The sequence below is a fragment of the Pongo abelii genome, chromosome 16 (assembly GCF_028885655.2).
Source record: "Pongo abelii isolate AG06213 chromosome 16, NHGRI_mPonAbe1-v2.0_pri, whole genome shotgun sequence".
Taxonomy (NCBI): Eukaryota; Metazoa; Chordata; class Mammalia; order Primates; family Hominidae; genus Pongo; species Pongo abelii.
This window is the reverse complement of record NC_072001.2, coordinates 84339550-84354675: the sequence shown is the minus strand read 5'-3', so window position 1 is coordinate 84354675 and position 15126 is coordinate 84339550. Positions and strand designations below refer to the sequence as shown.

At 44.4% G+C, this 15126-nt stretch overlaps 1 protein-coding gene across 1 annotated transcript in view; it reads left to right on the top strand.

The window, feature by feature from the left end:
- MESD (mesoderm development LRP chaperone) overlaps window positions 1–15126 on the top strand; it is a 42351-nt gene that overhangs the window by 10292 nt on the left and 16933 nt on the right. Inside the window, 1 exon segment of the mRNA NM_001134102.1 lies at window positions 32–770. Within this exon segment, the coding sequence (NP_001127574.1) occupies window positions 32–290 (259 nt within the window). The 3' untranslated portion in view covers window positions 291–770.

Here is a 15126-nt window from a genome sequence, read left to right as displayed (position 1 = left end):
CATGCTGACTGATTGCATCTCTCTGCCCAAGGTTCATTGTGGGATCAGACCGTGCTATCTTCATGCTTCGCGATGGGAGCTACGCCTGGGAGATCAAGGACTTTTTGGTCGGTCAAGACAGGTGTGCTGATGTAACTCTGGAGGGCCAGGTGTACCCTGGCAAAGGAGGAGGAAGCAAAGAGAAAAATAAAACAAAGCAAGACAAGGGCAAAAAAAAGAAGGAAGGAGATCTGAAATCTCCGTCTTCCAAGGAAGACAATCGAGCTAGGAATAAAAGAGAAGACCTGTGATGGGGCAGCAGTGACGCGCTGTGGAGGGACAGGTGGACGTGGAGAGCTCTTTGCCCAGCTCGTGGGGTGGGAGTGGTCTCAGGCAACTGCACACCGGATGACATTCTAGTGTCTTCTAGAAAGGGTCTGCCACATGACCAGTTTATGGTCAAAGAATTACTGTTTAATAGGCTTCAAGTAAGAAGACAGATGTTTTCTAATTAATACTGGACACTGACAAATTCATGTTTACTATAAAGTCACCTTCCATGGAAATGTGACTGTGTTGCTTTTTCCCATTTACACTTGGTGAGTCATCGACTCTGCTCAGATTCCACTCCCCTCCAAGCACCTGCTGTGATTGGGTGGCCTGCTGTGTCCATGTTTTTTATTTTCTGTCAACTAAAAGGATAGCAAATTCTGATCAGAGGAGACTTTAAAATTCTTGACTTAATTGAGTAAACTCTTCATGCTATATACATCATTTTCATTACGTTAAAGGTAAAATACGCTTTGTGAACTCAGATATCTATAGCCAGGAAGCCAGGGTGTGTAAATCCAAAATCTATGCAGGAAATGTGGAGAAAAGAAAATATGTCACTTGAAATCCTAAGTAGTTCTGAATTTCTTTGACTTGAATCTCACTCATCAGTAAAAGAGAACTCTTGGTGTCTGTCAGGTTTTATGTGGTCTGTAAAGTTAGGGGTTCTGTTTTGTTTCCTTGTTTAGGAAACAGTACTGCTGGTGTCGAGGGGTTATATGTTCCATTTAATGTGACAGTTTTAAAGGATTTAAGTAGGGAATCAGAGTCCTTTGCAGAGTGTGACAGAAGACTCAATAACCTCATTTGTTTCTAAACAGGTTTCTTTGATAAAGTGCCTAAATCTGTGCTTTCGTATGGAGTAACATGATGTACTACTGTTAATGTCTGATTTTGCCGTTCATATGCCGTTCATATGTGAGAGCCTATGGTGAATAAGAGTTAGAACATTTATATACAGATGTCATTTCTAAGAACTAAAATTCTTTGGGTAAAACCATCAATTGTGATTTTAAGAAATTAAAAATAGCACATTACATGGTTAGAAAATGTCAGTGTTAAAGAATGGTACAAAGTGAAAAGTGTATCCCTCTCTTGCCGCTGGTACCTTGTCCCAGTGGAAGCTGCTGCTAACAATTTGTCCCCCCACATCCCCCTCTCTGCCCACCCACCAAAAAAAGTACATTTACTTATGTAAATGTACTTGTGGTGATGTATGTTTGTTTTGGCCTCACAGCATCTGTTTCCCCTTAATTTGGTAGCCGCTCACATTTCCCTCGAAAGAACCACACCCTCTGCATTCTCAGTTCTCTGCTTTGGATGGGACATTTGCCCTGCAGTCCCCCCACCCTCCAGGCCATGCCCACTCCAGGGTGAAGCCTGTGTGATCTACTGTACTAGGGTACTAGGCCCGGAAAGAGGCTTTTCTTGTTTCTCCTGCATTTTGAACCTGGAGCGGGAGCTGTTGTGGGCCCCGCCCTTGGAGAGGAGAGCTGTTTGACAGACAGTGGGGAGAGAGCGCCACACCCTGGTGGCATAAACGAGTTCCTGAATCATGCCGTGGCTGAACCAAGCCCTGTCTGTGGGCTTTTTCTGTTGTACTTAGGGCAATTTGATGGAGTTACTGTCCTACATAGCCATAATGGCCCAGTATAAAGCAGCTGTTTTGATGAGATAATTGCTTTAATTAAGCAAAAGGTAGCAAAGCTTTCACTCTGCCCTGTACCTCCTGTTTGCACTTAGGAGGCTTCCCATGTCAGAATGTGCAGATCTGTCTCATTGTTTCCTGTGCAGTGTGCCCCCACTTCAAGTAGTTTCTGTGTGTCTGTTATGTACTAGGTACTACGAGGTGCCAGGAGAGTGTAGATACAGCCTCTGCTCTCGTAAAACACAATGATTTGGTGGGGGAAGACAAATGTCAGTAATGTGCAAAATAAAGTGGCAGCTGTTAGAAGTATGAAAGGGGCAAGGTAGGGGGAGGTAGAATCTTCCCTGACCAGGTTGGGACAGCCAGAGGCCTTCTCTGAGGTCAAGAGGAGAGGAGAAATAGAGTAAGGCAGGCAGAGGAAACAGTTTGAGCTAAGACCCTGTGGCTAGAAGTGACAGAGGGAGAGGCTGCAGGAAGGCCCGCGGGGAGGCTGGGGCCCAGTGCAGGCCCAGGTTGGAGGAGAGTAGCATATGGAGTTTGGCAGGAATTTGGGACGCCTTGGTGGATCTTAATTGTGATGGGGTGAGTGTGAAAGGCAGTCCCAGTTGCACTGGTTGCACAGGAGAAGTGATTAGAAGAGGACCCCAGCAGGTGTGAGCCGTGAGCTGGGCGGTGCTTCAGTAGTGCAGGCCGTAGCTGAAGGTGTCCTACATCAGCAGGGTGATGGTGAGGTTTGAACCACTGTTTCACTGCATAGTCCCTGCTGATGGACACTTGAGTGTTCAGATTTTTTGCTGGTATATTCAGTGCTGCAGTGGACATTTTCATACAAAATATTTCGGTACACTTTTGTTTATATCTGAAAGGTAAATTCCTAGCAGTAGAATTATTAGAGCAAACAGAATTTAACATTTTGGTGTGTATTGTCAAATTGCGCTCCCAAGTGGTTTAGTCAGCTTACCCTTGCCAACAACAGATCTATCCTTGCCAGCCCTGGGCATCACATTTACCAATTTAATAGATTGTAAAACCATATGTTAATTGGCTACCCTGAAGCCACCATACTGGAGAGGCTGCGTACAGTGTTTCACGTAGAGAGAGGGATACCCAGGAGGCCCACCTGCTCCAACCCCAGCTGCATGAGTCTTCCCAGCCCAGGCACAGACATGTGGATAAGATTTAAACATTTCCAGCCCCAGCCTTCAAGCCATCCCAGTTGACACTGAGGGGAGCCAACGTAAGCTGAGCTGAGAAACAGTCTGCCCAGTCTGCAGATTCATGAGCAAAAGAAATGTTGGCTGGGTACGGTGGCTCACGCCTGTAATCCCAGTACTTTGGGAGGCCGAGGTGGGTGGATCAGTTGAGGTCAGGAGTTTGAGAGCAGTCTGGCCAACATGGTGAAGCCCTTTCTCTACTAAAAATTAGCCGGGCGTGGTGGTGCGCGCCTGTAATCCCAGCTACTCAGGTAGCTGAGGCAGGAGAATCGCTTGAAGCCGGGAGGCGGAGGTTGCAGTGAGCCAAGATCAGGCCACTGCACCCCAGCCTGGATGACGGGGTGAGACTCTGTCTCAAAAAAACAAAAAAATTTTTTAAGAGAAATGTCATTTGTTTTTGTTTTTGAGACAGGGTCTCACTCTGTTGCCCTCACTGGAGTGCAGGAGGATCCCGGCTCACTGAAGTCTCTACCTGCCGGCTCAATCGATCTTCCCACCGCAGCCTCCCAAATAGCTGGGAGAAATGTCCTGTTTTTAACGAATTTGTCTTCCTTTTTGTCTTGTTTGTTTTAATATCTAGTGATCTAATAAATTTGGATGATATCTTTTGACTATCAACTATGAAACCTGTATTAGAGATACACATCTTTCCTTCTTCCTCAGGCTTTCTGGTTTTGATGGTGATGCTGTGGCTTTTGTACTTCTGGTGGTTTCCTTTATACTGTTAAACCTCTTTTTTTTTTTTTTTATTAAACCAAGTTAGTATGCATTAACCAGTGAACAAGGGAAAGGAACTCACAAACTTTTTCCTATGTCCCTGATTATTGTTTAATAGTGTTTGTACACTGACAAGATACATAGTATCCACCTTCTGGACACTGCGGACACCCACAGTGTCCGCCTTTATGCTTGGACAAGAGCATGCAGTGTAGGACATTTCTGAGCCTTGCTTTTTCCCCTGGAAGTTTTTTGTTTGTTTGTTTGTTTTTTAAGAGACAGGGTGTCTTGCTGTCTCACCCAGGCTAGAGTGCAGTGGTTTGTTCATAGCTCACTGTAGCCTCAAACTCCTGAGTTCAAGCCATCCTCTTGCCTCAGCCTCCCGAGTAGCTAGGACTACAAGCATGCACCACCATGCCTGGCTAGGTTTTTTTTTTTTTTTTTTGGAGAAATGGAGGTGTCTCACCATGTTGCCTGGGCTGGTCCTCAAGCAATCCTCCTGCCTCGGCCTCCGATTCACTGGTATTAAGCTGGGAGTCACCACGCCCAGCTCTACCTTTCAGCACTTCTTACACATGGCTTTATTGGAGAGGTGTAAGGCCACCCCTGTCTTTCCCTTAGAAGTGACTGCTTTTTCTCTTTCGTTTTCTTTTTTTAAATTTGTTTTTATGTTTCTTTGTTTGTTTTGGGGGATTTTGTAAGTGATTTAAAAAATTTTTTCCTTTATGACTGCTTTTTCTCAGACTCCTTAGGGATTCTTCTTCGTTCTTTTTTTAATTGAAAAATTTAAAAAATTTTAAAATAATTTTTTTAAATTAATAGCATTCAGCTCCTTTTTACTTATGCAACTTATACTTAACATTTAGTAATTTTTCTAGGAAAAGTCTTAGTGTTGTTTTTTTTTTTTCTGAATCTTTTTTCTTAATCCTTCTAGAGCATGCTGTGTAATTTCTAATTGATTGCAGATTCAGCTCCCCCTCGCCCATTATTTTAGAAAAATTTATCTTCTGTTAACTTTAGTTTTGTATTGGTATCTTTTCTTTTTTTTTTTAGCTCTGATATACATTTTATATTTTTAAATATTCTGTTTTTATCTCATTTTGAGCTGTTTTTATTAAAATTCAAGTTTTTATTAACTTCTATTACTCAAAAAATCCAAATGGAGAATCTTCACCTTGGGTTATATTTTCCCCCAGGATTGAATATTTATCTGTATTTGTGTGCTACATTCTTTTATTGCTGCTGTTTTTTAATTCCAAAATGTTTGGATAGATGCCACATCTTTTTTTTTTTCCTCTCTTATTCATGCTTAGGCAGACACAGCTTTTCCCAGACCTTGGCCTGCACAAGTGTTATAGGTGAATTCTCGCTGGCTCCTTTCCCTCCGTATCTGAGCATTGTCTGCTTCGTCAGGAGCTGCAGTTCCAGGGTGGAGTACTGCCTTCTCTCAGCTTTCCTATAGCTGAACCGGAAAGGAGAGGGGCTCAGACAAGGCTGTGTGTGGCTCTGCTTGACAGGTAGCCTCTGCTCTCCTGTGGCTTTCCTGAGTGTCCTAGACTAGGGTTCTCCTCCCCAGTGGGGGAGGGAACCATAATTGCTATTACAAGGAAAAATGATTGCGAAGACTTCAGGGAGTCCCCCCGCGTTAGCAGCAGAGCTTGCTTGGATTCCTGGCTCCCCTCAGGAAGGGAAAGGCTGGGATGTGCTTTGCTTCACTCTCTAGTAACCCTTTCTCTTCCTATGTCTGGAGAAGAAGGAAAGGTCATGCAATATGTGGCTTTGGGCAAGGGCAGGAGGCACTTGCCCCAGGCACACAATTTGAAGGGCAGCACAAAACTCGGTAATTAAATAATATTTTAATGCAATATTTTAAAAAACCAAAAAATGTTTTCTTTAAAAAAAACCACAAAAACCATGATGAATAAAAGATGAGCATTCTAAATAAAGACAGGATCTGTCAAGGGGGTGAATAGGGTGAGGTGGTGAGGCGGAGCTGGCAGGGCCAGGAGCAGATTCACCACCTTCTCCTGCAGTCTGTGATTGGTATTTATGTCCTCGTGCTTAAAAGTTCATATTCCCTGAATCCCAGGGTTTGTGTTCATAGTAAGAACTGAAATATTTATTTTATTTATTTATTTTTTTTGAGACAGGGCCTCTGTTGCCGAGGCTGGAGTGCAGTGGTACAATCATGACTCACTGCAACCTCGACCTCCCAGGCTCAAGCCATCCTCCCACCTCAGCCTCCCGAGAAGCTGGGACTACAGGTGCACGCCACCACGCCCGGCTAATTTTTGTGGTTTTTTGTTGTTGTTGTTGTTTTCTCGAGAGACGAGGTTTCATCATGTTGCCCAGGCTGCTCTCAAACTCCTGGGCTCAAGTGATTCACCCACCTTGAAATCTTTATTTTTATTAAAATAATAGCACAGCTATGTTAAAAGTTCTCTATAAAAGGAAGAAATTCATTTCCCATCACACCATCCCAGCTATCCAAGCTGTTTTCATTTGGCCAAGTTCCCTTTGAGTCCATTACGTCTGAGCGTTGTAGTCACATATTTGTCATCATAGCAGAAACAGAATTTGGTTTACAGTTTTTCCACTCAGCATTATATAGTAAGGAAGGTTTTTGTTTTTTGTTTGTTTGTTTTTTGAGATGGAGTCTTGCTCTGTTGCCCAGACTGGAGTGCAGTGGTGCAGTCTTGGCTCACTGCAACTTCCACTTCCTGGGTTCAAGTGATTCTCCTGCCTCAGCCTCCCAAGTAGCTGGAATTACAGGCGCCCGCCACCTCACCTGGCTAATTTTTTGTATTTTTAGTAGAGACAGGGTTTCACCATGTTGTCCAGGCTGGTCTCAAACTCCTGACCTCGTGATCCATCCACCTCGGCCTCCCAAAGTGCTGGGATTACAGGCGTGAGCCACTGCGCCCAACCTGTAATGAAGTTTTTATATTGCTGCCTGGTCTCTGCGTTCAGCGTTTTAGTGGCTGTGTAATATTCCCATCCTTTTGCTGTGCCATAATTCTACTTAACAGATTGATATAGTGAAGACAGTAGAGCTGGACCAGGCATGGCTTTGTTACTTACACGTGCCTGAGTCCAATCTCTGCCTCACAATCCATATCCCTTTCTAGGAGCATCTGCTTCTACCCACAGCTCTGGGTGCCGTGTTTGCATGCACAGCCCTGCCCTGCTCTCCCACCCTCCCTGCATGGTCATGGTCTTTTGGTCCAGAGGTGGGCATCTGACCCAGGTCACCATCAACCAGGTTGGCAAATCAGATCCTCTCTCAGCCAGAGGCTGGATGATTTGATAGCTGAGGCATTAATAGTGCAGCAGCCACAGTGAATTGCAAGAATGTATATTAGTGAAGTTTCTACACTTGCCCTGAGTGTTCGACCTCCTGAGTTTTGATATTCAAGTTTTCCTTGAATTCTGAGAGCTCTGTATTCCTATGAGAAACTTTTCCCTAGGGCTACTTTGAAGAGGTTTCTGCACGTCTGATCCTCTCACTCTAACTTTTCCTGGATCTCTACTTATCCATCTATGTGAGGGAGTGAGACGAAGCACATGTGTAAAGTCCCCAGCACCGGGCCCGTATCTGTGCTCTCTATTTTTTTCTATATTTGAGTTTTTTCATTTATCCGCAATTATCAATAACGTTGAAATGAGCAGTTTTCCTTCCTTAAGATTAGTCCTTTGGTGTCGATTTCTTTTTTTTTTTTCTTTTTTTTTTTTTTTTTGTGAGAGAATCTCATTCTGTTGCCCAGGCTGGAGTGCAATGGTGCAATCTTGTCTCACTGCAACCTCCACCTCCCGGGCTTAATCAATCCTCCCGCCTCAGCCTCCCTCCCAAGTAGCTGGGACTACAGGCGTGGTACTACTTGTCTCAGGTCCTACTTTTTCCTGTGTCCCTGATCATTGTTTAGTCCCAGCTACTCAGGAGGTTGAGGCGGGAGGATCTCTTGAACCTGAGAGATAGAGGCTGCAGTGAGCTGTGATTGTGTCACTGTACTCCAGCCTGGGGGACAGAGTGAGACCCTGGCTGGAAAAAAAAAAATTGTTTTAAGACTTTATTTCTCCTATTGGAATAAGGGAAGAAGTTGAACTCAACTCTGAATACAGTGAAGACAATTAAGACAATTGGGGATTTATAGCAGCAGAGCAGAGTCAGGGGGTCAGTGGGTGGAGAATTACTAAGAAGGAACTTGATTAGATATCAGGGGCAGGGGGATTCTTATTAACTGGCTTAGGATTGTTGCTAACGCTGGGCTCAGCAGTCCAAGGTCAAGGCCTAGCTGAGAAGATGGCTCAGAGGAGCCCAACTAAAGTTTCTAAGGAGGGGTCTTTGTCATTTCTAGGGCTTTGCATGTGAATGCTCTTTACTGAAAATAGAAATTAACCCTTGACTGTGCAATCTGATGGCCAACGTTTTCCTATGCTAGGCTGTCAGGTACCTTGTTGACCAGGTAGGGTGAGGCCAGGGCTTGGAGCTGAAAGCCATTTACAGCAGGCAAAGATCAAGCTCTTCCACACAGACTTGCAGTAGGAATCCTTTGGGGTAGCAGTTGACAAATATTCTCTTCTTGACCAGCCTCCAGTGAGGCTCCTTGAAGCCTTTGATTGAAGCATTGACTTTCAGTGTCCATTCTTGTGGGGCTTGAGTTGCCCATTTTAGCAAGAATCCTGTTAATCAATTTATTGAGAACTTCTTACCCTTGATATCTAATCACTCTTAATATCTGATCAAATTCTCCATCCTCCACCCCGCCCCCAGGTGATATCTGATCACCCAGGCCTACCTTCAGCATAATCCTGTTAGGTCTGTTTAACCAGAATCCATGCTACCCCTGACATTTCCTCTTAATCATTTTCCATCTACTGCCCGCATCCTGCTCCTTGGCTGGGGTGAAAACCTGTTTGTGTATGCTGTATTCAGAATTGAGCCCACTTCTGTACTGAGGTCTCTTTCCCCTTATTGCAATACTTCCTGATTTAAATCTGTTCTTACTGCCATAACTACTGTCAGACACTGATTTTCTTTGACTAGGTCTGAGAGGGAAAGTTCCAAAGAATAGGAGTGGCTGATTTAGCTACAGAGTTCATTTGGGGCCGGGAAGCAGAGAGGAAGACAACGATAATTATGATGAAGAACATGTTTTTGATGTCAGAAAGCACAACACTTCCCATTATGCACAGCACGTGAGCCTCACACCTGCTCTGCAGTGGAGGAGTAGATAGTTTACAGGTCAGTGAGCCCAGAGGGAAGGGGACTTGCCAGTGATCACAAGGCCAGCGAGTGCCTTTACTACTTCATAAGACCCCTATTAAGCGAAGTAGAATTGTTCATTCTCTCCACCATACAACCAAAGCACAGCTTGGGAAAGTGATTTGGCTAGAACCTTTTTCTTAAGCTGTTTGTAGTGGTTATCATCTCCTAAAGGAAAGTCAATTTAAAAATTAAAGGATGTACCCACTAGGGGGCAGCAGAGACCAGCTGTGCCTCACGGCTTCCCCACCATGTGGCTCTTAATTTGCCACTGATCCTTCGGTGAGAATTCTTCAGCTATTATTTTAATTAACAGACTGCTCAGTCTGTGCTTGCAAAATATCTGTGAAAATCTGCATACACCTCTCTCTCTGAATTTCTCTTGGAAATCTAAGGGATTGTCTTATCCATGTGTACTGTTGTAATAATATTAATTTACTTCATCCTCATAGCAAGCAGCCCTATGCAGTAGATACTGTCATCCCCATTTTGCACACAAGGAAACTGAGGCACATAGACATTCAGTATTTTCCCCAAGGTCACGCTGCAAGGCAGTGACAAAGCCAGGAATTTTTTTTTTTTTTTTTTTTTTTTTTTTAAGACAGAGCCTTGCTCTGTCGCCCAGACTGGAGTGCAGTGGCGCCATCTCAGCTCACTGCAACTTCTGCCTCCTGGATTCAAGTGATTCCCCTGCCTCAGCCTCCTGAGTAGCTGGGATTACAGGCACCCGCCACCACACCTGGCTAATTTTTGTGTTTTTAGTGGAGATGGGGTTTCACCACGTTGGCCAGGCTGGTCTCGAGCTCCTGACCTCAGCTGATCCGCCTGCCTCGACCTCCCAAAAAGCACTAGGATTACAGGCGTGAGCCACTTTGCCCAGCATCAAACCCAGGATTTAAACTCAGGCAGGCAGATTTCAAAACTGACACCAGCCTCTGTAATCTGCTTGGGAGAGGGACTGCTCCCCTTCTCTGGACCTTTTCTCAGACCCATGTGCCAAGTGTTGGTACTAGCACTCCCCATATAAGTGCTGAACACCAGTAAGTTTCAGGAAGTGTGCAGGCAGTGGAGATAAAGATAGCAAGGCAGGCAAGGTCCCTGCCTTCTTGGTATTTACAGGTTGAATATTAAAAGATGCACACAATGTCTTTTAGCATGGAGTGTGCCTACTGTGTGCAGGCTCTGCACATCCTTAGCTAACTGTGACATGCTACGCACTGTGTGCAGGTCTTTACATACTTTATTTCATTTACTCTCATTTTGTTTTCAGTTAGGGTCTCACTCTTGCTCACGCTGGAGTGCACTGGCACAATCTCAACTCCTCGACCTCCGGGCTCAGGTGATCCTCCCACCTCAATTTCCTGGGTAGCTGGGACCACAGGCGTGCACCATCACACCCAGCTAATTTTAAAATATTTTTCGTAGAGGCAGGGTCTCCCTATGTTGCCCTGGCTGGTCTTGAACTCCTGGGTTCAAGCAATCCTCCCACCTTTTCCTCCCAAAGTGTTGGGATTACAGGTGTGAACCACTGTGCCCGACCTCATTTACCCTTCACAACCCCACAAGGTTGGTATTAGTTAACATTTAATATGTGGCCCTTTGAAGCACAGTCCTGGTGTTGGACTTCCCAGCTCTGCATTTTATTAGCTGTATCATCTTGGACAAGTTATTTAAGGACCTCACTCATCTAAGCCTGTAGGTGCTAATAAAAGTTCCCATTTCAGAAAAGTATTATAAGGATTAAATGAGTAAGTCCCTGTGAAGCACTTAACATAGCTTTCTTTTCTATTTATTTTATTTTTAAAGTAAAGAGGTGGGGTCTCACTACGTTACCTTGGCCGGTCTTAAACTCCTGAGCTCAAGCGATCCTCCCACCTTAGCCTTCCAAAGGAGTACAGGTGTGAGCCCCTGTGGCCGGCCAACACAGCTTTCCATACATGTTAACTATTATCATTTGTGTGTGTGTTTTGTGCTTCAGGTGACTAGACAGAAGCTTGTAGGGGTTAAGCCCCTTGCCCAGAGTCACAGCTAGGAAAAGGCAGGACAACATCCCGCCTGGGCTGTTTTCTTCTGGAGGCACTGCAGTTTTCACTGTGGCTTGACACTCTAAGGGAGGGGTTGGGATGGAATTCTACATGGGCCGCAGAGCTTGCTCCAGAAGAAGAATGGCCACCTTGCCCAGTGTAGGGTATGCCAGAGCAGAGCAGGTCAGCTTCCTTCCAGGCAGAAACATCTGCCGTTCCCACCACCTTGGTGCTCTGCTCTCAGATACCTGCATGGTTGAGGACTTGCTCTCAGGTGAGATGGCTTGCCCTGAAAAGGGCAGAGCTGCCAGAGTCTAAGGGGTCTGCAGGAGACTGCAGTTTGACCATGCTGCTTGCTGGTACAAGGAAATTTTTGGTAGGCAGATTTCAGGAGGTCCCGCCCAAGTGTCACAAGCCAGAAACTTGAGATGTTGGACCCCTTTCCACTTGATCCAGCATCTGGGAAAACCTGAGCCTGCAGTTGGGGCCACTTGGCCAACTCTCCATAGATCTTGTTGAATCAACTTAAACCTGGGCTTGTCAAATTCTGGATCTGAGCAGCCCAACTTGCAATTTTAAATCTTTGACCACTGTTCCCTGGCAGACCTAGGGCAATTTTTGTTTTCTCCAGAGAAGTCTGCCGAAGTTTCTGAGGTGAAATTTCCAAGCTGATGAATTGGAAGCCCGGACTTGGCAGCTCTCAGCCAAGGAGGGCTGCAGTCAGTGGAATGTGAGGAATGCCCAGGGACATCTGGTCTGCCTTGCATCTGTTCTTCAGGCCAGCCCGCATTCTTCCTGCGGGAGAGAGCTTCAGCCATAGGCCTAGAAACACTGGGGCCCCTTTGATCCATGCGTCCTACCTCAGCCCCAAGTTGGATGACATTGAGTGCCATACTTGCTTTCCCTGGGCCTCGCCTCTTCTATAAACAGGGTGACAAGTCCTGCCAGGCCTGGGATTTACATGCCAGGGTCTGGAAGAAACAAGACAATAGAGATCCTTATTCGAATGCAAAGGAGGTCCCTGACTCTCTTAGGATAGAACCTTCCTTACAAATTCTCTGAGGTCCTTGCTCTAAATTAAAACTCCCTGAGGGCTCCTACTTCTTTTCTTTTCTTTTTTCTTTTTCTTTTTCTGATATGGAGTTTCACTCTTGTTGCCCAGGCTGGAGTGCAATGGTGCCATCTCGGCTCACCACAACCTCCACCCCCTGGGTTCAAGTGATTCTCCTGCCTCAGCCTCCCAAGTAGCTGGGATTACAGGCAAGCACCACCATGCCCAGCTAATTTTGTATTTTCAGTAGAGGCGGGGGTTTCTTCATGTTGGTCAGGCTGGTCTCGAACTCCTGACCTCAGGTGATCTGCCCACCTAAGCCTCCCAAAGTGCTAGGATTACAGGAGTGAGCCACTGCGCCCGGCCAAGGGCTTCTACTTCTAGTTTTAAAATCAATGCCTTGAGTGCATCACCTTGATGGGCCTCAGTTGGAATGGGCCAGCATTTCCCACAGGAATTTAACCAGCGGAACTGTCCAATAAGGAAGACTTTGCCACTTCAAGCCAGTTATTTGGGCCTTTGAGATGCAGAATCAGGAGGAAGAGAAGAGGTGCAAAGGCTGTGGGGCAGAGAGGCAGCAGGGTATGGAAGAAGAGGGCCTGAATCAAATACACACACCCACAGTGTACAGTGGCAACTATGCAAGGTGCTCGTAGCTTGCAACAGAGGGATTTTCCAAGTGAGGCCAGAGAAAAGCTTCCTGGAGCAGGTGGCCAGTAAGCTGAGATTTGAGCAGGCATGAGTGGACACAGAGGCAGCCTGGAAGCTGGGGGCGGTGGCACAGCAGGAGGGGTGGGAGCTTGGTTTGTGTGAGTATGTACGTGTGTGTGTGAACACACCTCTAATATGGGGAGCACTGGGCCTGTTGAGCTCTCAGGTCTCTCTGTCTGTAATACTCTGTGACTTTCAGAAACCAAAGGGCCTCTGCCACTGGCTCTGCAAATGAGTAGTTTGTTATTACAAACCCTTTGTAAATATTATTTTGATGAGGTATAATAGTTCATCAAATGAAGCCATAATTTATTTGGTCATTTCTGTGTAGATGAACATTTAGGTTATTTGAACCTGTCAAGTCATTATAAATAATGCTGCAATGAGCATCTTTATACCCATGCTCTATTTCATTAGGCTAAATCCCCAGATATGTATGTAATTAGTAGGTCCAAAAAAAATGATAATGATTCTTTTAAAGTTCTTGATTGGTAATGCTAAGTATTTTCTAAAATGGTTATTTCTAGTTTCCAAAAACTTTATCATGGAAATATCTTAAATGTACACACAAAAAATAGAGTGGGTCACCATTCCTTGTCACCCAGTTCTAATAACTATCAACATTTTAATAATCATTTTTAATCTTTATTTTGGGGAGGAGGATATACCTCAATTTAGCCAATTTGTTTTTTCTTTTTTTTTATTATTATACTTTAAGTTCTAGGGTACATGTGCACAACGTGCAGGTTTGTTACATAGGTATACACGTTCCATGTTGGTTTGCTGTACCCATCAATTTGTCATTTACATTAGGTATTTCTCCTATTGCTATCCTTCCCCGAGTCCCCTACCCCACAATAGGCCCCGGTGTGTGATGCTCCCCTCCCTGTGTCCATGTGTTCTCATTATTCAGCTCCCATTTGTGAGTGAGAACATGCAGTGTTTGGTTTTCTGTCCTTGTGATATTTTGCTGAGAATGATGGTTTCCAGCTTCATCCATGTCCCTGCAAAGAACATGAACTCATCCTTTTTTATGGCTGCATAGTATTCCATGGTGTATATGTGCCACATTTTCTTTATCCAGTCTATTATTGATGGACATTTGGGTTGGTTCCAAGTCTTTGCTATTGTGAATAGTGCCACAATAAACATACATGTGCATGTGTCTTTATAGTAACATGATTTATAATCCTTTGGGTATATACCCAATAATGGGATTGCTGGGTCAAATGGTATTTCTAGTTCTAGATCCTTGAGGAATCGCCACACTGTCTTCTACAATAGTTGAACTAATTTACACTCCTACCAACAGTGTAAAAGCATTCCTGTTTCTCCACATCCTCTCCAGCATCTGTTGTTTCCTGACTTTTTAATCACCATTCTAACTGGCGTGAGATGATATCTCATTGTGGTTTTGATTTGCATTTCTCTGATGACCAGTGATCATGAACATTTTTTCATGTCTGTTGGCTGCATAAATGTCTTCTTTTGAGAAGTGTCTGTTCATATCCTCTGCCCACTTTTTGATGGTGTTGTTTGTTTTTTTCTTGTAAATTTGTTTAAGTTCTTTGTAGATTCTGGATATTAGCCCTTTGTCAGATGGATAGATTGCAAAAATTTTTTCCCATTTTGTAGGTTGCCTGTTCACTGTGATGATAGTTTCTTTTGCTGTGCAGAAGCTCTTTAGTTTAATTAGATCCCATTTGTCAATGTTGGCTTTAGTTGCCATTGCTTTTGGTGTTTTAGTCATGAAGTCTTTGTCCATGCCTATGTCCTGAATGGTATTGCCTAGGTTTTCTTCTAGGGTTTTTATGGTCTTAGGTGTTGCATTTAAGTTTTTAATCCATCTTGAGTTAATTTTTGTATAAGGTGTAAGGAAGGGGTCCAGTTTCAGCTTTCTACATATGGCTAGCCAGTTTTCCCAGCACCGTTTCTTAAATAGGGAATCCTTTCCCCATTGCTTGTTTTTGTCAGGTTTGTCAAAGATCAGATGGTTGTAGATGTGTGGTGTTATTTCTGAGGCCTCTGTTCTGTTTCATTGTTCTATATATCTGTTTTGGCAACAGTGCCATGCTGTTTTGATTGCTGTAGCCTTGTAGTATAGTTTGAAGTCAGCTAGCATGATGCCTCCAGCTTTGTTCTTTTTGTTTAGGATTGTCTTAGTTATGTGGGCTCTTTTTTGGTTCCAT